General features: G+C 53.3%; 1 protein-coding gene across 1 annotated transcript; it reads left to right on the top strand.

Annotated features, from left to right (window-relative positions):
• Positions 1-59: 59 nt before the first annotated feature.
• On the top strand, positions 60-27,034 carry HIP1R (huntingtin interacting protein 1 related). The gene is made up of 32 exons (XM_080941213.1): positions 60-190; positions 14,781-14,844; positions 15,058-15,200; positions 15,356-15,412; positions 16,316-16,396; positions 16,721-16,797; positions 17,051-17,112; positions 19,345-19,485; positions 20,019-20,076; positions 20,161-20,236; positions 20,358-20,498; positions 20,638-20,699; positions 20,890-20,962; positions 21,035-21,218; positions 21,307-21,395; positions 21,467-21,583; positions 21,655-21,756; positions 21,992-22,186; positions 22,964-23,111; positions 23,224-23,331; positions 23,668-23,775; positions 23,936-24,072; positions 24,273-24,383; positions 24,478-24,536; positions 24,731-24,761; positions 24,844-24,906; positions 25,122-25,222; positions 25,340-25,445; positions 25,559-25,682; positions 25,765-25,826; positions 25,913-26,119; positions 26,218-27,034. Exons 1-32 carry the CDS (start codon positions 98-100, stop codon positions 26,263-26,265), a joined length of 3,228 nt encoding a protein of 1,075 aa, XP_080797339.1. The 5' UTR covers positions 60-97; the 3' UTR covers positions 26,266-27,034.
• The last annotated feature ends 919 nt before the right edge of the window (positions 27,035-27,953 follow it).

Raw genomic sequence — 27,953 nt, 5'->3', positions numbered from 1 at the left:
CGTGCGGCGCGGCGCGCGGCCTCCGGGTGCCTAGGCTGGAGCCGGGCAGTGACGCCTCATTCGCACGGAGCCGGGCCGGGATACGGTCGGCGGCAGCATGAACAGCATCAAGAATGTGCCGGCGCGGGTGCTGAGCCGCAGGCCGGGCCACAGCCTAGAGGCCGAGCGCGAGCAGTTCGACAAGACGCAGGCGAGCGCGGGCACGGGCTGGGCGGGCAGTGGCGGCGGCGGCGGCCCTCGGTGCGCTCGGCCCTGCGCGGACGGTTGCGGGCTCCGCGGCCCGGGGCGGCGCAGGTGACCGGAAGCCGCGCAACAGCCGGGCTGGGCTCGGGGATGCGGACGCGGCCCAGGTGCGCACGGCCGCGCGGGGCCCGGGGCGCCCTAGGCTCCCTGCCGCCTTCCCAGGGAAGCGCCTGGCTCCTTTCGCTCCCGAGCTGTTTCCACGGCCGCACAGTATCTTATTATCTGCCGGGTGAAAAGTTTCACGTATGTCGCCAGACTTGTTTGCCCGCGCGGGGGCCCACTTATAAATAGGCTGCCACCCCCTCGTTAAACACCGGCGCCTGACAGACGGAAACTTCCCAGGCTCCTTCCTGCGCTCCCACGCCCCGCTCCCCTAGGAGAGGGCCGGACCTGAGAAGGTGGCGTGGAAAATTAAATTATGGCCCTGATGCGCATTCATTCATGCATAGGTTCTGGGGACTCACTTGTGCAGGTGTTGCATTGGTTTTTTGTTTGTTTGTAAGATGGGTCTCATGTAGCCCACGCTAGCCTTGAAATCCTCATCTTCTTGCTTCCACCTCCCAAATGCTGATAATATAGACGTCCACCAACACGTCTGCCTCCCTCCTTTTTGTTTTACCAACTCTGCCTTGTTCTTAAGTCTTGGGTGGACTCGTGGGGGCGGGGATGGGGTGGGGGCTGTCACAACTTATTTGCTAGACTTAAGTCAGCCAAGATCGAAATGGCTGCTTTTTTTTTTTTTAAGCTTTAGCAATAAAGGAAGCCAAAGACTCCTCCCACCTGTATCTGAAGCAGGTTGGTGACATTTGCATTTGTGGGTGCCACTGGTGAGTTCCTTCCCCCTTGGTCAGAGCAGAGAGCAAGGTCTCCTGCGGTTGCTTTCAGAACAAGCTAGTACAAGCAGTCTACACTAGCTTTCGATTTGAAACAACAAAATGTGAGGTCTTAGCCTTTGTGCTTCTCTGGTGGACAGCGACAGTGATAAACTTCACAATGTGAGAGCTCCGAGCTTGCCAAGTGCCAGTACCAACCTGGCTGCAAATGATTAATTTATCCATGCGATCTCCATCTGGTCCATCCTGGATCACCCACCATAAAAACAAACATGGCGTTTGATGTGAAGTCATTAATACATAATTAATTGTGCTAGTAAACTCACAGAGCCTAGAGAGAAATGCTGTTGGCATGGAGAATCTGGATGTTGTCAAGAGCTTGATTTATTCAATGAGTTTTAGAATACCCCCCCCCCCCCCCCCCCGCTTTTAAGCAGGTGCAGAGAAAGCTGATTGCTGCAGGAAGGAATGGGAGAGGAGATGGGATTTTTAAAGGTCAAGTTCATTGATCTGCTGCTTAAATGATTATGTCAAGGGTAACCTTCCTGAATGTCAGAGGGACAGTCTCTGATACAGGACCGCATGTGTGTGGTGGTTGGTTTGTAAATACGGTAGTTCTTTTGATTTGCTTTGCCCACTTTAGACACCCTTACTATGTCTGTTTATTGTGTGTGTGTGTGTGTGTGTGTGTGTGTGTTTGTGGAAGTCAGAGGACAACTTATAGGCGTCCTCTCCTTTCCTCGTATTGGTTCCAGGAATCAAACTCAGGTTGTCAGGTAAGTCAGCGAGCACTTTGCCTACTCAGCCATCTTGCCTGCCCTCCCTGAGTTTTCAAGTGATTGAAAGGGTTATTCATGAAACAACTTTGTATTGAGGAGTCTCACAAGACTCACTCCTGAGCAACTTCTTCATAGAAGAGAGAGTTTGAGGCCAGCATCTAGATATGCCTATCTTCACAGTGACTTAGTGAGGGACGTAAGAACATAGTTTTGCAAGTAGTTAATATTTAATTAGATCATTCCCAGAAATATCTAGCAAGCTGCCAGGCAGGCTCCTTGCAAGAAAGACCTAGAGAGCCCTGATTTACTGCTTCTGTGTCTCCTTTGGGACAGAAAATAGCACATCCAGTCCTGGGACCTGCCTCCCTTTGGAACACACCTCCTATCTCGACATTGATGGTTGGCAGGCTGGTGTCTGTGGACTTGCTGGCTTAGATGTGAAGTTCTCAGTAGCCTGCCAGCCTCTCCTCTTGGGCTCCTGGGGCCAGGAGGAAGAGGAATGCTTACATGTTTGCTCTGTGGAAAGGACACACCCTGTTTTGCAGAGAGCTCTGTGGTTACCTCTCAGGAGTGTGGAGGGAGGCAGTCATCCTTCCTTCAATTATGAGTTTCTGACCCCAGTGGCGTGTCCCAGAGACAGTGTTCCAGAGGCAGTCCATTCCACCCCATGACTGTAGTCCCTTCGTTGATAAGACCTCTTTTCAAATTGATTATAAAATGCTGTACAACTCACTGTACTTGTATTCTGAATACTATATACCTTTGGGGGGGAAAAAGACATTGTGACTTCATGGAGCACACTTGGGGGACAAGGTAGACCTGATCTCACATCTGCCTTCACCTTGTGGTGGGCAAGTTGCTTGACTATAGAGCCCGCTTCTTCTGTAGAAAACAGGGATAGTTCTGTGTTTCTGGAGGAGTATACTCTGAGATACTGTAAGGTAGGTTGAGTCATGTTCCTGCAAAGATGACCACAGCCTAACTGTTATTTGCGTAATTCAGATTGTAGATGGAATCAAGTTGTTCATCCACTGACCTTGAGGTGGGAGGTTTTATGACTCACCAGGTGGGCCCTGCATAACAGGGTCCCTAAATGTAGATGAGGGAAACGGAGAGGCAAGTGGGTACAACTGCAGGTTAAACTCTGCTGGCCACAGGTGGGTGTGAAGGAGCCAACAGCTAAGGAATAATGGCATCTTTTATAAACTGGGAAAGGCAAGGAAACAGATTTCTACCCTAGAACCTACATAAAGAAACCCAGCCCGACCAGTGCCAGCTTTTATCTCTTCAATATCCATCCCAGGGGCTGGGAGTGTAGCTCAGTGGATTCCTGAACCCATGAGTTTGATTCCCCAGCACCACAGAAATCCATCATGGTGGCACAAGCCCGTAATCCCAGGATTTTGGAGCCGAGCAGGAAGCTTAGAAGTTCAAAGTCATCCTTAGCTACAAGTCAGCATGGGCAGTAAAAACACTCCAGACCTGTGGCCGGCAGGAAGATGTATCAGTGCTGTTTTAGGGCCCTCAAGCAGGATAATAGTCTAACACAGTAAGCATAAGTAGTGTCTAGCACGTAGTAAGGTCTCAGCAAATAGTTGGCCTACCATTCTCTTCTCCCTCCACCCCCAAAATTGAAAATCGGGGACTTCTGTGAAAGAGGTAAGCCGTCTTTGGAGCACACTCTGCAGCCAGAAACCATGAACATACTCACTGTATTTTTTCTTTCGGTGGGAAAACACAGTTGCCCTTTTTGCTGCTTCTCTGAGCCTCCGACTTACCCACAACATGCAGAGACAGAGGGGAGGGACCTTTTCCCAGGTCAGGCTGAGAGAAACCCTTTAATCACAGAGCAGGGTCAACCCCAGGGCAGCATGGGCTTCAGAGGTGAAAGGGTGAGGGATGAAGGGTGAGACCGTCCCACTGGGAGCCCGCTGCTGAGGCAGCAGCTGGAAATACCTCTTTTCTTCCGGTTTCCAGGTCAGTGACACGTCTCAGCAGTACCCCCGCTCCCCAGAGAGTCCAAACTCTTGTAAAGATTAACATTTATTGACAAGCCCTGACTTGTGGATGCAGCTGCTTGCTACAGTAGTACTGCAGAGTAGATGCAGGAGAGGGGCCACATGTGTATAATATTTAGATCATCCACTGCCTTCTAGAAAAAGTAAGCAGGCAGGTGAAGTTAATTTGGATTGTATCTTTGACTTCACCCAGCCTGTCCTTGAATAAATTCCTCTTATCACTGGAGCGCGGTTAAGTACGAATGGGATATTTCTCATTTTGCTCCTCTTGGAGTTTCAGCCTTGGGGTCATTCAGCAGCTGCCTGTGGACAGAGCAGGTGTGAGCAGCACCAGACCTCAGGCAAATGGGGGTGATTCAGTTGGGGGCAGAGCCCCAGGCATTGGTGTTGTGTGGAACTTCCTCAGCCAGGTGATTCTCAGACCTACTTACCAGAGGCAGGCCACAGGAGCAAGCAGGTGCCTGGAACCTGTCCTGGTCTCCAGTTTAAAAGCAGTTCTCAAGTTCTGGGAGCCTTTCAGACCCCCTGCTCTTGCTCAGCCCTGGTCTGCTTATAGCTCAGGGTGTGCTTGCCTACATGCAACAATCCCCAGTTTGATTCTAGGCACTGCAGAAGGGGCAAGAGTATAATTATAACATGTTACTACATGCTCGCACGATCAAAATATTTACAATAATAGAAAAAAATCCCCAGCTCTAGAGTTGGAGAAGAGCCCTAACACCCATGATGGAGAGCCAAGACCCCAACTCTGTCTGCTGGTTATCTCAGGACTGGCTGAATTCTTGAGGGCTGATGTGGTCTGTCCTGCCTCCACTGTGTCCCTAGGAGTAGGCATAGGCCTGTGTCACAACAGCTGGCTAAATGGGAGGAGGCAACGCCTTCCCTGTCAGAAGGGGAAGAGTAGGCTGGGCTCACACACTTCCAAAGCTACTTTTAAGGTGGGTTGGGGCCTGACTCGCAGAATTCTGAAGTCTCCTTCCAGACCACTTGTTGTCCAGGCTGGGGTGGGACTGGGCTGCCCAAACTTTCCTTCCTGCCTTTGCTTCTGTGCACCCGTGAGGCACACTGATGGCATCTTTTGACCTAGCCCTACAGAACTGGGATACACAGTAGAAGGGGAAAGTCACCTTTGTACCCCCCTGGGGAGGAGAAGTGCCAGCTATGGCAAGTGTACTGAGCAGTTAGGAACCTGGGTCAGGCCTGGATCTGTCATTGCTCTGTGCCTCAGTTCCCCATCCCACTTTTTTTTTTTTTTCTAGACAGGGTTTTGTATATTTCTGTCTCTGTAGACCAGGTTAGCCTCAAACTCAGAGACCTGCCTGCCTCTGCCTCCGAAGTGCTAGAGACAAAGGTGTGTGCCTTTACTGCCTGGTCTAGTTTCCCCATTTTCAAGACAGTAATAATAGCATGACCCTGGCCCAGTGGGGCAGCTGTAGGTATTTGCAGGGGTACAGCAAGTGTCTTAGTGGTTAGATTGTGTGCAGAAAGCAGACAGGACTGAAGGAGATAGAAGCTGTCCCTGTGTCCTGAGTATAGCCAGCTATGTGAGGGGGACAGCTGAGCCAGCCTGTTGGACAAAGGAACAGAGCTGGGTAGAACATCTGGAAGGTGGCACACTACGCACCATCCCTTCACAAGTGAGTGTCAGGTGTGAACCTTCTGTACAGTACCCAGCTCACGTCTGGTGATGTGGCCTGCCATAGGGATTCCATGGAGTATGGGGTAGAGGCATCTTAGCATTCCCTGTAGACCTGCTCCCCCTTTCTGAATGGGGAAGAAGCTTCTCCCTGACCCAGCTCTGAGGCCAGTATGCAGCTACTGCTCTGCTGTACAGGAGCCTGTGAATGAAACCCAGCCGGCCACTTGATCCCAGCAGCTGGATCCTGTGTGTGAGTGGAAACCCTGTGGGGTAAAGTGAAGGCCTGATTGGCAAGGGACAGGGAAACTCAGCTGGCTAACCCGAGACACCTGGCAGGCCTGGCTGTACTGGTCAGCCTTGCCCTTCCCCCTTCTCCACCTGGGAACCCCTATTGATTTCAGGGCTGACTGGATTATCACTTTATGTGTGATGGCATCTATCTTCCTCTGCCCAAGTGCTCTGCTTCTGATGGCAGCGTGCACTGTGTCTCTAGCTCTAAGTGGCCTGGCAGAAATTCTAGAGCAGTGGTTCTCAGCCTTCCTAATGCTGTGACTGTTTAATACATTTCCTCATGTTTGGTGACCCCCAACCATAAAGTTATTTTCCTTGTCACTTTATAACTGTAATTTTGGTACTGTTATGAATTGTAATATAAATATGTGATATACAGAATATCTGATATGTGACCTTTGTGACAGGGTTGTTCGACCCCCAAAAGGGGTTGGGGCCCACCAGTTGAGAACTGGTGTTCTCTAGGGAGATATACCTCTCAGCTTGGACTGTTAAAACAATGGACCCCAAGAGATGGGAATTTCCCCAGGAATCTCACGCTGGAAGAAGGAAAAGTCTGGGAGCAGGAAGGGGAACTTGTCTCCTGAAGAGATTTTACAGTTCTAAGAACTTGTCAAACCACCTTGCAAGATGAGACTAGAGGCCAGTCAGTGGGGACTCACTGGTGGGTATCCTCATAGGGTCTGCTTAGATGTTTCTGGCCCTGGCGCTCTGTTTTAACTTAATCTGACTGCAGGACCCTGAAAGTAAATTTAAGGGGGTCACTAGATCTTTGTCTTTCTCTCCATTGTGGCCACATTGAATTACTCTCCTTTCCTGTTCTTTCCTATTAATTTGGCTGTTTGAATTGGCTTCCAGAAGAAGGGTGGTGGAGTTCAGTGACAGACATCTGACAGCCAACCTGCAGGGCAGGAAGACGTGGGCAGCTGAGGGGTTGGGTATGTTTCTACCTAGGGCCTGCTGCCATTCAGATATGCCTACCTCCTGTCCCGGAGTTAGGGCTACACTGAAAGGCCTATAGTAAGGACAGCCTTGAGAACCGGCAAGCCTCAAACTAGTTTCCATTCTCTGGCTGCCTCTCATCCTGGCCTGGATGGACCATAACATCTTACTGGACTGAATGAGCTCATGGAAGACATTTTTTTCTTCTTGCTAGATAAACATAGGCCTCGAACTGCAATAGGTTCATCTGCCTGGGTGTGGAACAGACAGGTCTTAATCCTCTGGCTTGTGGGACAGACAGGTCTGTGATGACATCACTAATTCCTCAGGAACAAAACCACCCAGCTGCCTCCCTGTCCATCTAGATTCTGGCACAGCTGAGGTGTGACTCAGGACCACGTCTTTCTGCTCTGTATTCCACCCACAAAGTCTGAGCTGGGGTGGCAGTGGGTTGAGCCATGAATTTGTCAATTGTGGCCATAGGACACATTCTTTCCCAGGGTTTTCATGCTGTCCTTGGGGTGTGGACTGTCACCAACTAATGCTTGTGTTTTCTTGGTGGTGGAATGATGGAGCAGGAGGCTGGAATGAAGAAGGATGCAGTTGGATGGACCAGGGCCAGTTGATTGCTGACTTCCTGTCTGCTAAAATGGTTCCGCCTTGGGCCTCTGCGTTGCTTTGCATATGGCCCCATCTTAGCCTCCTCGGCTACAGAACTCCTGTGTTTGTGGTCATCAATGGCCTTTGAGTTGGCAAAAGTGTTTGAATGAGAGCACTCTGTCCTCCAAGCCAGTCTTTGGAATCAGAGCAAAATAACTCACCGCCCTGCCAACAGCTCTGAGCCTGGGCTCTTGGAGGAACCTGTCTGTCGCTGCCAACTGCTGCTCTGCAGCCTCGTGATAACCACACAAGGAGGCTTAAGTTGATTCACTTCAGGGATGATTTTAAAAATAGAAATTATTTTATAGCCACCTTAATAAATATCTCTAGTGGCTCAGTTATTAGCCGAAGAAAGACACCGCCATGAAGTTACCATTGCTTGTGTCTGAAAGAGCACTTGTGCCTCAAGTGGTCCCTCTCACATGTGTCCAATAAAGAGTTATTAACTGTCCTGGAAATGCCACAGAGGGGAAGATGTATGGCCATTCCTCAGTGTCTAGGGGATTGGGTCCAGGACCTCTGAAAATACTATGATTGAAGGATGTGGTGACACACATCTTTAATACTAACACACAGGAGGCAGATCTCTGTGAGTTCTTGGCTAGCCTTGTCTACATTGTGAGTTCAGGCTAGCCAGGGCTACCCAATAAGACCTCCCCTGAAAACAAACAAATCTGAACCGTGGATGTTCAAGTCCCTTGTATAAATAAACGATAGTGTTCACGTGTGGTCTGTGCATAGCCACACATCATGTAAGCCATGTTCCCTGTACACGGTCGGTCAGTTATGTACACGTGCACTGTCCTCTGTTGCTCAGGGAATGACGAGGACAAAGCCTACATGTGGGCAGGCCAAATGCAGACTTTTCTCCTGAGTATTTGAATTGGCATTTGGTCGAATCTATGATGGGTAGTGGGGTGCCTTTGTGTTCAGGGAGTTGGAGATAGTATACATGACTGACACACGCTATAAATGAACAGCCAAGCACAGGGGCACACACCTTTAATGCCACCTCTGGGAGGTAGAAGCTGGTGGATCTCAGCGAGTTCCACATCAGTCTTGGTTAGATTCTGTCTCAAAACCAAAAACAATCCAGGTTGTCTGATATTTGGAGGTTAGCTGCTCTAGTCAGGGTAGCTGTGGGCAGGTGCCCAGAGCTCAGAGCTGTGAGGGGGGAGGTCTGACTCCATAATGACCAGGAGGCAGTTGAGGGAGGATCACAAAGATGCATTTGACAGAGGTTGTGTGTTGATTTGGTTTTCCTTCCTTTTGCTGGGGATGGAGCCTTGGACCTTGTGCACGCTAGACAAGGGCCTGTCTATTTATCACCCAAGCCTGAGCTGGCAAGTCTTCACTTAGGAGGCCCTGGAGTTTTCACACTTGGGGAAGCTAGAGTTGGGGCACGGGAAGTTTTTAAAGCAGTGTCTTCCAGTGTTCGGGGCACCCAGCTGAGGCTGTGGGTGAGAAGGTTGGGATACTGCAGCCAGCCGCAGAGGCACTGTTGGAAAAGAGCATCTTGTCTTGGGTGTGTGGGCTCCTGGAAAAGAGTGTGGCGACGCAAGTCCACATTTATCCTGTGCACACTGGACTGTGAGTTGCAGAACATGGTGCTGACACTGTGAGCATCATCTGAGGCACCCTAGAGCCACCTTGCCAACCGTGGCTCCTCTGCACCGCCGTGTGCTGGATGTCCACACCATCCTGAGCGACTTTTGCTGGACCACAGGTGCTATGTGTTCTGCATGAGGCCTTAGAGCTGATGGGACAGCCTGCCTCTCAGAGCACCTTTACCCTGTGTGCTCATGTAGGAAGTATCTCCTTTCTCACTCTGTCCCTTTGGCTGAAACAGGACTCTCTAGGACGGGTACTCGGGACCCCCTGTAGGTCATGGACCAGGACTGTTGGTAGCATTGGTCTCCCAGGGACCCTCATTCAACTTGGTCCTGGTGTCTGTCCTAAGCTGTGACCCCTGGCTCCTTATGGTATCATTTCTCCCCTGAAGAGAGAAGAACGCAGTTGTGGATAAGAGGGGTAGATACACCCTGAGGACATGGGTTCTCCTGGGCTGTTGTGAGGGCTTCTCAAAGCTCCAACCTGGACCCAGGGTGGAGGCTGCTATCGGATCTGAGGTGGGAAGGCAAAGGCCAGGTCCAGTGTCAGAGTGTAGCACCAAGGCAGGGGTCTAAGATGGGGCTGGAGGGAACCTCACTTCTGGCTCCATCTCTCTACCCGCCCTCCCAGCCTAGCTGGCCCTACATCACCTATGACTTCAGGCATTCCACAGTCCAGAGTCCACGTCCTGGCTTGCAGTCAGAACAGGCCCATTGTGTTTGGGAACCTTGGAAGCTTGGTTTTAGTCTAGTTCTCCTGAACTGTCCCTAGAGAGAACCACAGCACATGGAACGAAGGTGCTCTGAGAGGCAGGCTGTCCCATCAGCTCTAAGACCTCATGCAGAAAACAGTTGCACCTGTGGCCCAGCGAAAGGGAGCTCAGGATGGTGTGGACATCCAGCACACGGAGGTGCAGAGGAGCCACGGTTGGGTTGGCAAAGTAAATCTGGGGCACCTCAGAATGGGGGCTTGGGAATGAGTCCCTTGTAGCTATGGGACTGTGGGCAGGCATTCTGCCTCTCCATGCTGCTGTTCTCCGTGAGTCACAGCACAGGGCTGCAGGAGAGTCCTGTTGTGATATTGGATGCTTAGGGTGGGCCTGTTCAGAGTGGCACACTTAGCATGTCTATGACACTGGCCAACTCCTGAAGCATCAGTGTCCTTATCTGGAGGAGCTCTTGGTGTCCCTCCTGAAGACCTGGTGAGACTCCCAAGCACTTGGCACAAGGATAAACCCGTAAAACTAGGTAATCATTGTTACTGAGACCTGGCTGCTGGCCCATGGCACGGCGCTATGGGCCATTCAAGCTTGGCGGGTGTTGGGGAGTCTTATCTCCTGGTTGTATGGTGCTAGCCTTCCATGTGCTTCCTCTCAGCCTCTGCCCCTCTGAGGGTCAACCCCTCCTGGTGCTGACACTGTCCTGCCATAGACTGGTGGCTCCTGGGGCATGGGTGTGGACTTACTGCATTTTCCAGTGGTCCATATCTGTAAGCCGTCACCTGCCCACTCCGTCTGCTGACCACCAGCAGACTACCTCCTGCAGCTCACAGTTGTTACTGCACTTGCCCTGCTTCCTCCAGAACTGTCCCCTTGCAGACTGAGAGGGTCTCCGGATTTGTGAAGAAGAGGGGAGACGGAGCCAAGCATGGTGGTTCATGCCTTTAATCTCAGCAGCTGAGAGGCAGAGACAGGTGAACCTGTGAGTTTGAAGCTAGCCTGCTCTATACAGTGACCAGCCAAGGCTACATGTGAGACTTTCTCAAAGGGGGGAAAAGGTAGAGCTCAATCCCTTCCATTCTGGGGCTCCCTAAGTGCACCGTTCTTCACCTCTGGAGTCAAACAGGATTTAGGGTGTGATAAGCACCCAGACACTCCCATCCTTTAGTGTTGGGGTTTCTTCAGTTCTGGGTTTGCATTCTGATCTTGAGATTGTCCTTCCCTGAGGCTCTACAGAGTGGTTGGCCCTGAGAGCCAGGAGGGGTCTCCTTTGCCTTTTCCAGAGTGGAGCTGAGGGTACTCCTGATGTACTAGGTTGATGGAAGGCTGTTTTCAGGGCCCAGGATTCCCTCTACTTCCTCTTTACTTTGTGGCTTCCCAGCTAGGTAAGAGTGGGGGTGACATGATCTCAGAACTCCAGGTGTCACTGAGGTCAGACCATGTCACATTCTAGCTTCACAGCAGAGCTGTGTTGTAGGGTCTGCCAGACATTCCACACACAGGGACGTTCAGAAGTGCTCCTAATTTCACTCTCTGCTCAGATGTGACCCATAGCCACCTCCCTGAGGAAAATTCACATAGAAGCTTAGGGGAGGTGAGTGAGTGTCACCCCTGCCTGCTGCTGCTGCTCGGGAGGATGAGCAAGGGCCAGGAGTACCCACAGATGCCCACTGTGTGAGCACTGGGCCTCCTTGTGTGATGTTGGCCACCCCACACATCTGCCCACCCTGCACACAACGGGCCTGTGTTCCCGGGAGCCAGCCTGCGCCTGCACAGGATGACTAGCTGACACGGTCCTATCCCTTGTGGCCAGCTCAGGGATAGGTGGTACCCAGGCCCCCCACAGAAGACCCTGCCACATTCCCTCCCAGTTGCATCCCTCAGTACCTTATGACATCCTTACTGCTGCACTATGAGGGTGGGGGCAGCAGCCACACACACAGGCAGGACCCCTGCCACATGCCAGCGACATGCCATGAGGTGATGTGAGAAAGTAACTACCAGATGGACATTTGGAGAATCATAAATCAGATTTGAAGAGGGCTGAGGACAACCAGTTAATCTCAGCACTTGGGAAGTAGAGGCCGGAAGATCTGTTTACAAAGCCAACTTGGTCTATATAGTAAGTTTCAGAACAGACAGAACTAAGAGAGATCCTGTCTAAACACAACAACAAAAAAGGGGGCTGAGGGGGGCCCAGTGCTCTTTGTGGCTCAGGTCTGGTGATGGGAAGGGCTGAGTGTTACATGTTAGGGGTCTGAGAAAGCAGAGGCTCTCTCGGGCACAATAATGCACACTTGTGATCCCAGCTCTTGAGTCAGGAGTTCTAGTTCAACCTCAGCTGCACAGTTTGAACTAAGCCTTATGGACTGTGTGAGTGAGCGAGAGAGAGAGAGAGAGAGAGAGAGAGAGAGAGAGAGAGAGAGAGAGAGAGAGAGAGAGAGAGAGAGAGAGAGAGAGAACATATGCTGGTAAGGGTAGTGCCACCAAGCATGACAACCTGAGTTTGGGTCCTGGGACTGGCAGGGTAGAAGGAGAGAACGGGCTCCCTCAGATTGTTCTTTGGCTTCTGCACATATGCGCACAAATTAAAGTGAAGATTTTCAGGGGTCAGACTCTCAAAGTTTGAACCAATACCAGCTACAGAGTCATGTTGTACCAGACAACCTTCTTGCCCACCTTGGATTATTACTCTGCTGGCTGAGGTGGACAGAAACCCCCTGCTGTTTTTAATTATGTACATGTGAACGCAGGTACCCACAGAGACCAGTGGTCTGACACCCCCCACCCACCTCCTACCCCCGAGCTGGAGTTACAGGCGGTTGTGAGCCTCCTGACCTTGATGCTGGGGATTGAATTTGGGATCTTTAGAAGTGCAGACTGCTCTTAACTCATGCACCATCTCTCCAGTCTCCATTGTTTTGTTTGTTTCTGTTTTAAGGTAAAGAAAAGCAGAAACTCTGCTGCAGTCTAGGGAGGCCTGGGTCTCAAAGTTCATCATTGGCCTCTTTGGTAACCCTTTTCCTCAGAGGATGAGACTTCCTGCCTGCCCATTCCCAGTCTCACTATTTCCAAGTATCGCAGCCCCTCCCAGGTCCTCTTCATCCCTGCCACATGGGCAGCTCTGTCTCCCCCCTTCTTGCCAGGAATCTTTTAGGCCTGTCCCATCCATATTCGTATTAGAGAAGCTCAGGTGTTGGGCAGAGTAGGTTGTGGGATGCTTCTTGCTGTGAGCTTGGCCCAGCCCACTTAGTACTTGACCCCTGCCAGGGGAAAGCTGTACCAGGAAGCTGTGATGGTCACTGTAAGAACACAGCATGGAGTCCAACAGACCTGGTTCTGCCCTTATTACCAACGTACACAGGACACCTAATCTCTCTGAGCTTTAATTTCCTCCAAGAAATAAGAAAGCGACACAGTGTCTCCCAGATGCTTCTGGGAGATGGGTGGCATTCTGTGATTGTCCCTCATGGCCACTGTTGTGCCAAGTGTCCCCTCAGTAGAGGTGAGATATCCTTGTTGTGCAGAGTGGCAGTCCCCTCATAGCTGCTGGGTGGCTGCCCTGTGCTTGTGTGGGGAGTGAGACCTGGAGGAGGCCACGGATGCAGGCTCAGCACACATAGGACAGGTGGTTGGCAGGCTGAGGCTGGGCTGAGGAAGGCAGAGCTTGCCTGTGTTCTTTCAGGACCCTAGTCCAGTGAGGCGGGAGGGTGTAGCTACAGCTCCAGGTCCTCAAATTTCAGTGAGCTTCCCACAGTGGGCCCAGTGTGTGAATGGGGTCAGCACACCTCTCTTGGCTGTGGGGGCAGGGTTCAGCTCAGGAGCAGCCCATACCCGGCCCTGACAGTCCCCAGATCCATACAACTGATCAGAAAGGGACTGCACCCCACCAGGGCTGCTACTCTTAATAGGGAACTTGAGCCAGCCTGTTCAGCGTGTCCTGAGGCATCCACTGTTGAGAATCTACTGCCCTGACAAGCAGGGCTTTACTGCTCCAGTGCTGTAGCGGGGGATGCAGCAAAAGAGAAGCCACCACACTGGCTAGCACTTGTTGACCTGCTGATTTGTGTCCCTAGGCAGCATGCTCAGTGTAGCTCCGTGGCTCACCTGGGTGAGCACACTCTGTGTCAGTGCGTGCCCTGGCCTCTGGATCTGTGCCTGTCAGTCCATTCCACCCTCCTGTCTGGGCCTAGGGAGCTCTTTCAAGTTCATAAACACTAGTGAGTGACCTGTGAAGGCTCATCTGACCTCCTGTCCCTGCCAGTGGAGCCTCAGAGGAGTGGGTGAGGAGTTGTATTTTCTGTGTATGCCCTGGCTTCCTGCCTCAACAGAGCTTTACTGGAAAGTGTTGAACTGGGGAAATAAGATGTGTCCAGTGGAGGTGAAAATCCCTTCCAAGATCATGGCTGTGGTTTGGTCAAGTGTGAGGCTTCTTCCTTCTCAGGTGACAACGGCCTGGCTCTAAGCAGGTTCTCCTTTGCCCTTCCCCCATCCTCAGGTGGCCACGGTTGTCCTCAGTGGCATGAGCAGGTACCTATGGAAGTGTAGCCAGTGGTAGAGCCTGGTTTCTGCACCGTGCTGGCTGGAATGTCAACTGACATTATTGCTGTGGCTCTGACAGACAGGAAGAGGGGGTGACTCTGAGGAGGAGGGGCTCAGTTGGGCCAAGGGCAGATCTCTACTGTTCTCCCTGGTGGGAAACTTGGACAGAGGCTGCTCTGCTGGGCCATGCCCTTAACCATTCTTCCTGGAGTCTGGGGACCTTCTCAAGGAGAACAATGTGAGGTAGATCAAACATGCCTTTCTGAGCCACAGCTCAGCTTACCTCCCTGCCTCCCTGAGCCTGGAGCTCTTGGTCACTTGTGACATTGGCACCAGCTGTAGGTCCTGTAAGGGAAGTTTCTTCAGAGCGTAGAGGAGGGAAAGTGTGCTCTTTCTAGCCCCTGCACTCGTCTCCCACCAGGCTAGGTGGCTCATTCTCCTTTGGGTTGTGTTTTCCAGACAGCTGCGGATGGGTGTCTAATCCTTCCTCTGCATTTCTCATAGGCCATCAGTATCAGCAAAGCCATCAACCACCAGGAGGCCCCAGTGAAGGAGAAGCATGCCCGGCGTATCCTTGTGCCCCTTGGGTCTTAGGGAGGTGTCAGGAAACGGAGGGCTGAGCATGGTCCTGACCCAGGGCATGCTAAGTTGGGAGAGCATGACCCAAGGCTCCAGTTGGTGTGACCTGGGGTGGATGAGAACTTAGGAAACTGCAGAAAGTGCCAGGGCCCAGTGGGAGGAGCTGTCTGTCCTCCACTGTTTCTGGCCTTGACTCTCTAAGGTATCATTCTGGGCACCCACCATGAGAAAGGAGCCTTTACCTTCTGGTCCTATGCCATTGGCCTGCCGCTGCACAGCAGCTCCATCCTCAGTTGGAAATTCTGCCACGTTCTCCACAAAGTCCTCCGAGATGGACACCCCAATGTGAGTAGTGATCATAGCCCTTGCAAAGGTCCTTGTATCTGTCCCGCTGAGTGTGGACTGGACACCCTGCCTGTGCCTGCCACCTTGTTTGTCCTACCCTGTGCTGGGAGTGACACCTCAGGTTCTGTGTCCTCACCCCCCTTCTCTGGCTGCAGGTGCTGCATGATTGTCAGCGGTACCGGAGCAACATACGTGAGATTGGCGACTTGTGGGTAGGTGTGGGGACAGTGTCCAGGCAATGTGGCTGAGCTGAGGGCAGCATCTAGGGGTCTCTTTCCTCTTGTCCTTGGGGTTACAGTGGAGGCCTAGCACTAGTCAGTGTGAAGTTGCTGTTGGGGCCTGGTGCAGGCGGGTTTGCCGACAGCGTTATAAAGCAAGCCCATTAGTTCTCATGAATTGAAACAGGTAGCCACCCCTTGCCTGTCTGAAGAGCAGGAACTCCCAGGATCCCCTAGACTTTAACCCTAAGCTTTAGAAGCCGTGTTACATACAGACTTGAATTTTCTGTGTATTTGCCTGTCAGTTCTCAGACCCCTGGGGAGCCTGTGTCTGGATTCGTTCTAACATCCTCAGAAGTCAGAGGCCTCAGACCTTGTTCTCCAAGCTCTCCTGGGGTGTTTAGCTGAATGGATCTCCTAGAGCAGACACAGAGGGAGAGGTTACCTGTCCAGAGCCCTATACTTTATTCATGTCGTTTGATATAAGGACAACAGCATTCATCACAGTGCCTGCTGCAGACACAGGCCCTGCTGGCGTGGCCACTCACCATGTTTTTTGCAAGAGGGAGCCGGGAAGCTGTGTGTAGACCAGAACGCACCTCTCCTGTCTGCCACCAGCTCTTTAGTGAAGTGCCCTGCTCAGAAGTGGCCTGTTGCCTTAGACAAAGGGCTCTCTTTGCCTCTCACAAGACTTTCTCTGGCAAGAGTGACAAGGAGTGAGATTTAGGAGGGGAAGGCTAGCAGGAAGTGTTTGTTGAGTGAGTGAGTGAGTGACTTGTGGAGGAAAGGTCTGCTTCTTCTCTTCCCACCTCCTTTCTGTCTGGGCGCCCACTCAATCACTGGGATATGTAGGTATGCTCTGGACAGTGACCTCACTCAGGGCTCTGATCCCCACAGGGCCACCTTCGTGACCAGTATGGACACCTGGTGAATATCTATACCAAACTGTTGCTGACTAAAATCTCCTTCCACCTTAAGGTATTTTTTTCTGAGAAATCATGGGACTGAGGGAACTGGGGGGCTCTTCTCTCTGTGACATCCTGGGGCATAGCAGGGGTTGGATGGCACTTGCCCTGTCCACCCACCATCTTGGTGGTCGCATAGATCCTGTCAGTCCTGGTCAGGCTGCCCCTACCTCATCTCCAGGATTTCTGTCAGCCCCTTTGGCATAACCAGGGAGGCTGGAGTCACAGAATGAAGGGATTGGGGAGCCTCCCTGGCAACTCCCCTTCTTAAGGGAGCTGTCAGGAGCAGGGATGGGTCCAGTATGTGGCTGCTCAATGAAGCTGGGTGTCTCTCCAGCACCCCCAGTTTCCTGCAGGCCTGGAGGTAACGGATGAAGTGTTGGAGAAGGCAGCAGGAACCGACGTTAATAACATGTGAGTCTGTGTGGCCTCAGTTTGTCCCGTGCCCCCAAGCTTTTCAGACCCAAGTGCTTACCAGGGACCATGTCAAAAGAGGCCACAGCCTGTTGGGTGGGAGGTCATGATCCCCAGTGGATCAGGCTTTGGGTGAAGGGGTTTATTGGGTAATCCATGTTTCTGCTTGATGGAGTTTGCTTCCTGTCCCACGGGGGTCTTGGGGGTTATATGGGTGTGCCCTACTGCTCTTTGCATCCCCCTTTCCTCCTAGTTTTCAGCTCGTCGTGGAAATGTTTGACTACATGGACTGTGAACTGAAGCTTTCTGAGTCAGGTGAGCAAGTCACTCATGCCAGGCTGCGAAGATACCCGTGAGCACACTGGATTTTCACTTGTCTTAACTGCTGTTGGCATGAAGCTTGGGTCCCGCCCAAGGTGGGCAAGTGATGCTCCTATGAACACCATGGCAACCCAGTGTCCAGTCTTATGTGCACCTCTTCCTTGGGGTCCCCCTCCAGGACAGAAAAAGGCCTCATGGCACCTCCAGAGCACAAGCTGAGACTTCCCTTCCTTGAGGCATGGCACAGCACACCACTCCGTGGGCCCCTGGGTGTGGAAGGGGTGGGGTGTGCCCTGTGGAGGAGCTCTCCAGGAGAGAAAATGTGGCTAACATTTCCTACTTTGTGTTCTGAAATGCCTCTCAGTCCTGTCAGACTGTTCAGCCAAAGAACTGGCAGCCGTTGGACAGGAAGTGTCTGAGGGCTCACCTCCCTGCCTGGGAGGTGATTGTTCTGGGCTGTGCCTTCAGAATAACTGCTGGTGACTCAGTGTTGTCTGTGGCAGAGCCCAAGGCCTTTTAAAGGGAAAACGGAATTGGGAAGAGGCGGGTAGTCGCTCTACCCTGGGTTTGGGCCTGTGGCTCTGGTATGTGAGAGGCCAGCGTGGAGCCTGTCCAGGAGTCACCATGGGGGCAGAAGACAGGTCACGAGGAGGGTGTGGCCCAGTAGTGCAGCTGGACGGAGGCCACCAAGAATTGTGTCCTGTTGGAAATGCTAAGCCCAAGCTCCTCAGAGCACACAGGCCACGAGGTGGGGACTTTGTGTTCTCACCCTCAATGCTCTTGGCCTAGGAGGCCCACGTGGGCAGACTGTGGTCCCTATAAGGCAAGTGGGAAGAACCTGCAGGCCCCTATCCTTAGTGACACAGATGTTTTAGTGACTTACAAAGAGTGGGCACTGTTAACGGAGCTTCTAGAGACACAGCTAGGTGACAGGTGTAGGGTTTCCTCACCTTAGCCCACAGCACAAAAGATAGGAACCCCTCTCTGCACATCTCAGTGGAAAGCTGGCTGCAGCACGCTGCCTTCAGTGAGAGCGCAAAGCTGTTAATAGAGATGTGCTCCTCAGAAGGTTGAGGCAGGAGAATCATGAATTTGGGGCCTGCTTGAACTAGAGTGAGTTGAAGGTCAACCTGGGGAGCTTAATGAGACCCAGTCTCAAAAGTGAGAGGGGCTGGGAAAGGCCCTGTGTGATCCTGTCTCACCCCAGTTCTAGGGATCTCATGCCCTCTTCTGGTCTCTGAGGGCATTGCAGGCATAAGGTGCATCTATATGTATAAAATAAAGGAAAGAAAAGTTTAAATAAAAAGAGGTCTGGATGTAGCAGCACATGCCCTTAGTCTGATGCTTAAGAGACAAAAGCAGTCAGATCTGAGTTTGAGACCAACCTGGTCTTGATTAGCCAGGGCTGTAGCTAAATAATGAAGTGCTTGCCTAGCATGTGGGGATGGGAGGGATGGGTGCAACACTCTGGGAAGGAGGGAGGGGCAGAGGAAGGGAAAAAGGAACATTCTACCACAGCCAGAAAGATGTAGAGAGCATTCTGCCTGGAATAAGGCTTCTAGCAAACCAGAGTTCACTCACACATTTGAAATCCAAAGTAGTCCTGTGTAGTTCACACACATGCACACGCACACACAGACACGCACACATAAACACACACCAAAAGAACCCAAAAAACAACCAAACAAAACTCTAGTGTGGCTTCCATCTCTGGCTCTTTCTTGTACTGCTAAGTCTTGCAAACAGCTCCACCCCAGGCATGGCCAGGGCTGGAGGGCTTCTGGAACCACACAGAGTCTGCCCAGCATGGGGCCTGGCTGCTCTCCCATTCTGGCTCACCGCCTGCTCTTTGTCGTTCCTCTCTCTGCCCAGAGAAGATGCTGACCAGGCAAGGCATCCCCATGTTTGTTCTTTGTCCCTCTTTCTCTGGAGTTCTGATAACGGCCTGATTGTCGGGGTCTCCGGGGCAAGTGAGGTATCAGGTCACTCAGAGCTTGCAAAGCCTGGAACAGTCCCTAGCCAATCTCCAGGTCTATAAGATGGAGTATTACAATGGCCGTTCTCTTTAAAAAACAAAACAAAAAAACTTGGATGGTGTTCTGCCTGCCTGTACATCTGTGTACCGTGTACATGCTTGGTACCTGCAGAAGCCAGAAGAGGGCCTCCCACAAGCCCACCTCCATCCACATCCCCTCATGCTGGCTTCCACTTGCTCTTTCTCCTCAGTTTTCCGGCAGCTCAACACAGCCATCGCGGTGTCCCAGATGTCATCTGGCCAGTGTCGCCTAGCGCCACTCATCCAGGTCATCCAGGACTGCAGCCACCTGTACCACTACACGGTGAAGCTCATGTTCAGGCTCCACTCTTGTGAGTTGTCCAGTCCACGTCACTAAGAGGGAGGGCCGAGCGATTACTAGTTTAAGGGGAGAACCTGTTAACACCAATACTGTGTCTCCCGGGGGAACAGTCACCATTTTCCAAAGCAGAGAGACTTCATGTGTAGAGCTGTTCATTTTCGTGGCTTTCTGCACACCTGGTGCAGGAGAGGACAGCGCCCCCCCACCCCTGGCCACATGTTTTGTGGGAAGCAGTAGTGAAAAGGCTGTCACTAGTGTTAGGAAAAGGTCCTCAGGTCATGTGTGCTGGCTCAGGGCAACTTCCACAGTCCATGGATCTTAGAGCACCACTGCAAGCCAGGTCTGTCTTCTGCCGCCTTCTCTGACTCGCATCAGAGCTAAAGTGACCCCATGGAGTCTTGTCCCTTCCCAATCGGGGCGGACTGGCCAGGACGCAGGGACCCCTCTATTCTCCAGTGGGTCCAGAATCTTGAGGGGCAGAAGGGGAAGGCACGGCTCAGCAGCGTGCAGAGAGGAAGCCTGCTCACCTGTGCTGTTCCTCAGGTCTCCCAGCAGACACCCTGCAAGGCCACAGGGATCGGTTCCATGAGCAGTTTCCCAGGTACCAGCCCAGGGGGCAGTGCTAAAGCATGGTTGGACCGAGGCCTGATGGTTCCCCGGTGACTGTCTGCCCTTCCACCTGCAGCCTCAAAAACTTCTTCCGCCGAGCCTCGGACATGCTCTACTTCAAGCGACTCATCCAGATCCCGAGACTGCCTGAGGTGCCCGTCCCTGCTGCCCCCACCCCTGCACCACTCAACAGCCCCTGGTGCCTTGCAGGCTCTGGATGAGTTCCCAAAAGGCTTGTGTGGATGGCTGAGCATCTAAACACTGCCCCTACAGGGACCCCCCAATTTTCTGCGTGCCTCAGCCCTGGCTGAGCACATCAAGCCAGTGGTGGTGATTCCAGAGGAGGCCCCGGAGGAGGAGGAGCCTGAGAACCTAATTGAGATCAGCAGCGGACCCCCTGCTGGAGAGCCAGTGGTAAGACCTCATCTGCTAGTCTTCCCATGCCTTGCTGCCAACACAAGGCTGGGCAAAGTGCAGGGTGACTGGGCCTCCCCCACCGTGCCTTGAGGGCATAGGTATCTGGGTCAGAGGTCCATGTATTCTACTATGGTAGGTGGTGGCTGACCTCTTTGATCAGACCTTTGGACCCCCCAATGGCTCCATGAAAGATGAGAGGTGAGTCCCCAGGGACCAGCTTGGGTGGGGAGGTTAGAAAAAGCCTTCCATCTAGAAAGGTCATAGGTAGGAACTACAAAATAATGAAACACCCCAGTCCTGAGTGGCTACTAGTAACATCTGAGATCCTATGTTGGGCAGTCTGAAACCTTCTGTTTGATGAACTTGAGCCCAGGGTCTCTGTCCCCAGGGACCTCCAGATTGAGAACTTGAAGAGAGAGGTGGAGACCCTCCGTGCTGAGCTGGAGAAGATTAAGATGGAGGTGAGGGGTGTGGCCAAGGGTGGTCCCCACATGGGTGGGCCAGGGATCCATACTGCCCTTCCTGCCCTGCAGGCCCAGAGGTACATCTCACAGCTGAAGGGCCAGGTGAACAGCCTGGAGGCAGAGCTGGAGGAGCAGCGGAAGCAGAAGCAGAAGGCCCTGGTGGACAATGAGCAGTTGCGCCACGAGCTGGCTCAGCTGAAGGCCGTGCAGCTGGAAGGCGCCCGCAATCAGGGCCTTCGAGAGGAGGCAGAGAGTGTGTACCCGTGGGGTGGCACCTAGCTACAGGGTGAGGGGTGGATCCTACCCGGCCGGCCACTCCACTCAGCCTTGCCTCTCTGCAGGGAAGGCCAGTGCCACTGAAGCACGCTACAGCAAGCTGAAGGAGAAGCATAATGAACTCATTAACACGCATGCTGAGCTGCTCAGGAAGGTGGGTGCCCAGCCTCAGGAAGGGCAGTGTGGGCCGGGGACCAGAGTCAGAACCTGTCCCATGCCTTCTAGAATGCAGACACAGCCAAGCAGCTGACAGTGACACAGCAGAGCCAGGAGGAGGTGGCCCGGGTGAAGGAGCAGCTGGCCTTTCAGATGGAGCAAGTGAAGCGTGAGTCTGAGATGAAGGTGTGTTCAGTGTGTGGGCCCCCCACATCCTCCCAGCCCTGCTGCCCTACTGACATGCAGTCCTGTCCTAGATGGAAGAGCAGAGTGACCAGTTGGAAAAGCTCAAGAGGGAGCTGGCGGCCAAGGCAGGAGAGCTGGCGCATGCACAGGAGGCTCTGAGCCGCACAGAACAGGTGCCTGCTAGCCGGGGGCATGCATGCCAGTGGTGCTAGGATCAGGCAGGGACAGGTCAGGTCCTCCTGCCTGTGAATTGGGCCATACTTATGTAGCAGTGGGTTCTCAAGGGGGGCAGGTGTAGGCTTGACCCTCAGGAAGCTCAGTGTCTTGGGAGGCGGTGTGGTAAGCTGTAAACTTGGGAGTAAGGCCAGGTAGGTTTGGCATGGCTGTTGACGTGCTTCATGTTCACAGAATGGGTCAGAGCTGAGCTCACGGCTAGATGCACTGAGCGCAGAGAAGGAAGCACTGAGTGGAGCCATTCGGCAGCGCGAGGAAGAGCTGCTGGCTGCTCAAAGCCTGGTGCGGGAGAAGGAGGAGGCACTTAGCCAAGAGCAGCAGCGCAGCTCCCAGGAGAAGGGCGAGCTCCGGGGGCAGCTGGCACAAAAGGCACGTACAGCCTCCACCTTGCCACACTCTCCTTGTCAGGCAGACCCCCCCCCCCCCAGTGTGGGCGAGTCAGTACTCACTCTGCTCCGAGCCTGGCACCCCTGAGACACTCAGCTCTCCGAAGAGAAGCTCCAGGCATATGCCCAGGATTCCAAGTTCTCCACATCCTTGCCACCACTTTTTACTGTCTTTTCACTGTGGCAGTTGCATGGCTACAAAGCTCCAGGTTGGCCTCAAACTCAGGGTAGTCCTCCTGTCTCAGGCTTCTGAGTGCTGGGTGTGTTCTGCCACCCAGGGTTGTTCATTGTGGTTTTGATTTGCATTTTCTTGTTGTCTAATGATACTGAACATCCTTTTATTTTGGGGATGGGGGAATGCGGATGGGGTCAGAGGATAGCTTGAGACAGTTCTCTCCTTCCACCTTCTGGGTCCCAGGGATTGAACTCAGGTTGTCGGGTTTGGTGGAAGGCACCCTTACCCTCATTGAACATCTTTTTGTGTACTCAGTGGCCCTTTGAGATACGTCTGTCGAGGTCCTGGGCTTGTTTGTTAATTGGGCTGTTTCTTACTCTGTCCTGTCCTGTGTCCCCACTGCCCTTCATGAGTCATCCAAGTCCTGGGAGGTAGGGAGATAGTCTAGAAATCTTCACCCCAGTTAGACTAGAGCATCCTTCCACAGAGGGAGTCAGCAAGCCAGGGTCGGTTGCTGTCAACTCTCAGTCCTTGGAGCTAAGCTCTGGGCCTCGGGGGTCTGAAGGTCCCGTCCCCACCCATCAGGAGTCTCAGGAGCAGGGGCTTCGGCAGAAGCTGCTAGACGAGCAGTTTGCGGTATTGCGAAGCGCGGCCGCCGAGGCAGAGGCCATTCTGCAGGATGCAGTGAGCAAGCTGGATGACCCCCTGCACCTCCGTTGCACCAGCTCCCCAGGTCTGTGCTCAGAGATGGCTGCTCATCCACCAGTGATGTTTGCAGCTATCACCCAGTCCTGAGAAGCAGGTGGCAACGGGCTGAGGCTGCCCTTTCTTCTCTGTGCTTGCAGACTACTTGGTGAGCCGGGCTCAGGCGGCCCTGGACACTGTGAGTGGCTTGGAGAAGGGCCACACCCAGTACCTGGCTTCCTCTGAAGGCGAGTACCGTTGGAGGTGGTGTGGACTTGTACGTTCTGTGGCAGCTGCAGCTAAAGCTGCCTGATGTGGGGTTTTCGAGGACACAGACGCCTCTTCAGGAACTGTGTTGCTACTCGGAACCTGTGCCCGTTAACTGGCTGACATTGGTTATCTGCAGGAAGTGGAGGGAGCAAGGGGCTTGGAGTCACCCTGACTCTGCTGACTGACTGCTACCTCCTAGCCTTCTCAGCACCCCTCTGTCTTTAGGTGCTGGAGCCTTAGCCCAGACTCAAGAGAAAATGGTTCCCTTACCTTAGTGTTCCCCACACGAATATTCCGTTGCTCCCACCCACAACCTCCGCCTTACGCACCTGCAGATGCTTCTGCCCTGGTAGCAGCACTCACCCGCTTCTCCCATCTGGCCGCGGACACCATTGTCAATGGTGGTGCCACTTCCCACCTGGCCCCAACTGACCCTGCTGACCGTAAGTAGATTCTGGTGCCAGGGCCTGGCCTTTTCATCTTGTCGCACACAAGGGTCTTCAGTGTACAAGGGGAAAGAACAAGCCCTGGGCCAGGGTATGTGGGACCATATCCAGGACTCAAGCAAAGCTTCCCTCATAGACCTTCCCTTTACCCCAACAGGTCTGATCGACACGTGCAGGGAGTGTGGAACCCGGGCTCTGGAGCTCATGGGACAGCTGCAGGACCAGACAATGCTACCAAGGGCCCAGCCCAGCCTGATGCGGGCCCCCCTGCAGGGCATTCTTCAGTTGGGCCAGGTGAGGTGTGCAGCCAAGGCACCCATCTGTGTACTTCCTGTGAGACAGGCTAAGCAGTGTGTGTGCTCGCAGGCTGCCGCTTCAGTAAATGGGGCTGAACCTGCACAGAGCACCTTTGCCACTCTAGTCTGCTGCCTCCTGTGCGTCTTTCCCTGGGCCTTGATGACGTTGAGTCTACATGTCTGACTAAATCGTTTCAGGACCTGAAGCCCAAGAGCCTGGATGTCCGGCAAGAGGAGCTAGGGGCCATGGTTGACAAGGAGATGGCAGCCACCTCTGCAGCCATTGAGGATGCTGTGCGGAGGATTGAGGTGAGGCCTGAGTGTCAGGACTCCCCCAATTCCCGCGGGAACTAGAGCAGGGACATTCTTGGAATCTGCTGGCTTATTCTGTCACTGGGTACAGGACATGATGAACCAGGCTCGCCATGAGAGCTCAGGAGTGAAACTGGAGGTGAACGAGAGGTAAGTACAGCTTCTGTCCCCAAAGCCCCAGCATGAAGCAGCTTCCCTGGATCCATGACAGCCTTTCTTCCTGACCGTTGAGCTGTCCAGAAAGGGGCTGCACACGAAACTGCACATCCCCCGCCCTGATGTGGTCAAGTCTTGCATTATGTCATAAGGCTGAAGCTGTCTTCTCTCTCTCTGCCTCTCCCCAGGATCCTCAACTCCTGCACAGACCTGATGAAGGTGAGTGCAGTAGGTGGGTGACTCTAGAGTGGGTTTTCTGCCAGGACCACCCTGAAAGTCACACTCATCTTGGCCTTGGCAGGCCATCCGGCTCCTGGTGATGACGTCTACCAGCCTGCAGAAGGAAATCGTGGAGAGCGGCAGGGTAAGTTAGATGGCCCATGGGCTGGCAGCCTTCCTAGCTGGGTCAGAAAGAATAAACTCTGGTCCCCTGTTCCCTTTGTGCATGACATCCTCCATACAGGGTCTGTTACCAAAGCTAAAAGCCCCGACACCTCAGGGAGGTCTCAGGGATATACCTCTGGACTATCCAAAATGTCCTTGATTGGACGTCCTGTCTTGTCCTCCCATTGCCACTAGGGGGCAGCAACACAGCAGGAATTTTACGCCAAGAATTCACGGTGGACTGAAGGCCTCATCTCAGCCTCTAAGGCAGTGGGCTGGGGAGCCACACAGCTGGTGTATGTCAACCCAGGTGTGGGTGGGATGGGCAAGGTGGTAAGGTTGGGTGTGGGGGCTTGCCATACTGCTCATGATGCAGAAACCCAGATTCTTTCTTGATTGGCCCCAACCCTCAGGGAGTCAGCTGACAAGGTTGTGCTTCACATGGGCAAATATGAGGAACTCATCGTCTGCTCCCATGAGATTGCAGCCAGCACTGCCCAGCTGGTGGCAGCCTCAAAGGTGAGGCTGTGCTGACCTCTACCACCCCAGGTTTGACATGTGCCAGGCCTGGGCTTGGGACCCTTACCTGCTGCCTACAGCAAACCAACCCATGCCCTCTCTGCTCCCGGCAGGTAAAAGCCAACAAGAACAGCCCCCACTTGAGCCGCCTGCAGGAGTGTTCCCGCACCGTCAATGAGAGGGCTGCCAGTGTGGTGGCCTCCACCAAATCTGGCCAGGAGCAGATTGAGGACAGAGGTGAGCTCTTGGTATTGAAAGGGGCTTCCCAGAGTGGGTGGGAGGGGTCACTCAACTACTTACTTCTTCCCTCTGACTGCAGACACTATGGATTTCTCTGGCCTGTCCCTCATCAAGCTGAAGAAGCAAGAGATGGAGACACAGGTACATGCCCACAGCTGTCAGGATCTGATCTCTGGGGAAGACCCTGGGACTCATGGGCCAGGCTGAGTTGGCTATGTGGCCTACAGGTACGAGTTTTGGAGCTGGAGAAGACACTAGAGGCAGAGCGTGTACGGCTTGGGGAGCTTCGGAAACAGCACTATGTATTGGCCGGGGTGATGGGGACACCTGGTGAGGAAGAACCCAGCAGACCCAGCCCGATTCCCCGAAGTGGGACCACTAAGAAGCCACCCCTCGCCCAGAAACCCAGCATAGCCCCCAGGCCAGATAACCAGGTACCAGGCATTAGTGCTGGGTTAGGGAGAGCTTGCCAGTGGTGGGCGGGGCAACATTCTGATCTCATCTACTGAGCCCTCATCTTTGACCCCTGCAGCTCGACAAAAAGGATGGTGTCTACCCAGCTCAGCTTGTGAACTACTAGGCTCCCTAAGGTGTTCAGCAGGATGGCTGGTGGTCATGCCTGGGCTTCCTGTGTCTGTCTGGCAATGGTCAAGGGGCCTCTGAGAGGCCTCCAACTCCTGCACCTGCCCAAGGGGCCTGGTGGCTGTGGGACAGTTCATCTGGATGTGAATCTATTTATCTTTAGTAGGAACTGCCCCAGGCAGCTGGGACCCAGCAGGCCCGAGCCACAAATCTGCAGCAGACATCTGGGATAGTTTGGATGTTGCTATTTCTTTCTTCTTAAGTTCAGTCAGCACACTGGGAAAAGGCCACATAAGCCAGGAGCCTCCTTTCCTCTGGACTCAAAAGTCTGAGGCCACAAATGAACAATAGAAAGAGGGTCCCTGCTGGCTATCAGGGACAAGGGGATAACCTGTGACCCCTGAGCCAGGGAGAGCTGGTAGGCTGGGTGGTATCATCTCGGGGCCTGGTGCTAGGGCATCCATGCTGGGAGCCTGGCAACAGTGGCTGTGGGCAGCCCTTGCTCAGGTGCTGTCTCTACCCTTGACCTTGAAGCCACCCTCCCCTTGGTGTTTTCCACTCTCCTGGCTACCAGTATGGCTGTTTGTTGCACACCTTGATGGGTAGATTTCAGCCCTCCTGAAGCTGGGTCCTTTCAGCCAGTTAGAAGCTAGGGGAAAAAAGCAGATGCCATAGTCCATGTTTCTGGAGGCTCAGGAATTTCTGCTGGAGCAGCCCAGACTTGGAGGCCTGGCCTTGCCTGCCCCTGACAGTTTGAATAAATTTGTTTCTTGAGCCCGAGGGGTGGGGGTGGAGGGATGGGGGGGATATCCAGGCCACCAATAAAGCCAGCGGCTGGACTGGGACAAATGCCCAGCTTCCCTCCAGCTGCCCGCCCTGTGCCCTGAGAAGGCTACCAACCATGGGCCAAGGTCCGGGGCTTTGGGAGAGAGCCAGCTCCTTTGCCCCGTGTCCAGTATTCCCTGTGTTGAGTCCTCATTGGCAATAAAACTCTTGACTGTTGTTACCAGTGCCCTAGTGAGGGCCTCTGCCAGGCTTTTCATTTCTCCAGAGATACACACACTTGTCTGGCTGGCCCTGTGCAGGTGTCTGAACCCGAGGACAGCCTTGCTAGAGCAGCTGGCAGCCCTGTCACCAAGCACGAGTCTTTGTGTTGTAGATCAAGCCATTTTAACTACAGGCCGGGCCGGCCATTACCCTCTTCTCATCCCCTCAAGGCTTCCCTAATTGAGGCCCCTGCTATTCCAGCCTGGAAGCCCTGTGATCTCCCTTGGGTGTCACCAGTAATTAATACCAGTGCACCACATCTGAGACCATGTGTTACAGTTGAGTTCAGCCTTGTAGTGTCTGTACTGGTGGTTAGGACTTGACCTGCATACCCTGCTCAACTTGCAGCCCCATCAGAGGTGACACAAGAATGCCTGCTCTTGGGACAGAGTCAAGTTCCCACTGTCAAGCCTGCCTTCTCTGGATGGAGCCATCTTACCAGGGAGGCTAGGCAAGTGCTTTGCAAACTGATCTCCAAGCTTATGAGGCTGATGGAGCTGCTAGGTCTGACTCATGTTCTTAACAGAACTTCAGAACACGTCTTAGAGTGCTTATATTTACAAACCAGGGAAAACTGGCCCAAGCAAGGTAGTGATCCAAGGACTCATCTGACAGCATCCTGAGGCTCAAACCTAGAAT

This window comes from Micromys minutus, assembly GCF_963924665.1.
Source record: "Micromys minutus genome assembly, chromosome: 29".
NCBI lineage: Eukaryota > Metazoa > Chordata > Mammalia > Rodentia > Muridae > Micromys > Micromys minutus.
Note: the sequence above shows the minus strand (reverse complement) of the source record. Positions and strands in the feature narration are given on the sequence as shown.

Coding starts and splice junctions, on each gene's coding strand:
- HIP1R (XM_080941213.1), top strand. CDS start 98: ATGAACAGCATCAAGAATGTGCCGGCGCGGGTGCTGAGCCGCAGGCCG. Junction 17,113..19,344: donor ACTGAAGCTTTCTGAGTCAG/GTGAGCAAGTCA, acceptor CTTTCTCCTCAG/TTTTCCGGCAGCTCAACACA. Junction 21,584..21,654: donor AGCGTGAGTCTGAGATGAAG/GTGTGTTCAGTG, acceptor GTCCTGTCCTAG/ATGGAAGAGCAGAGTGACCA.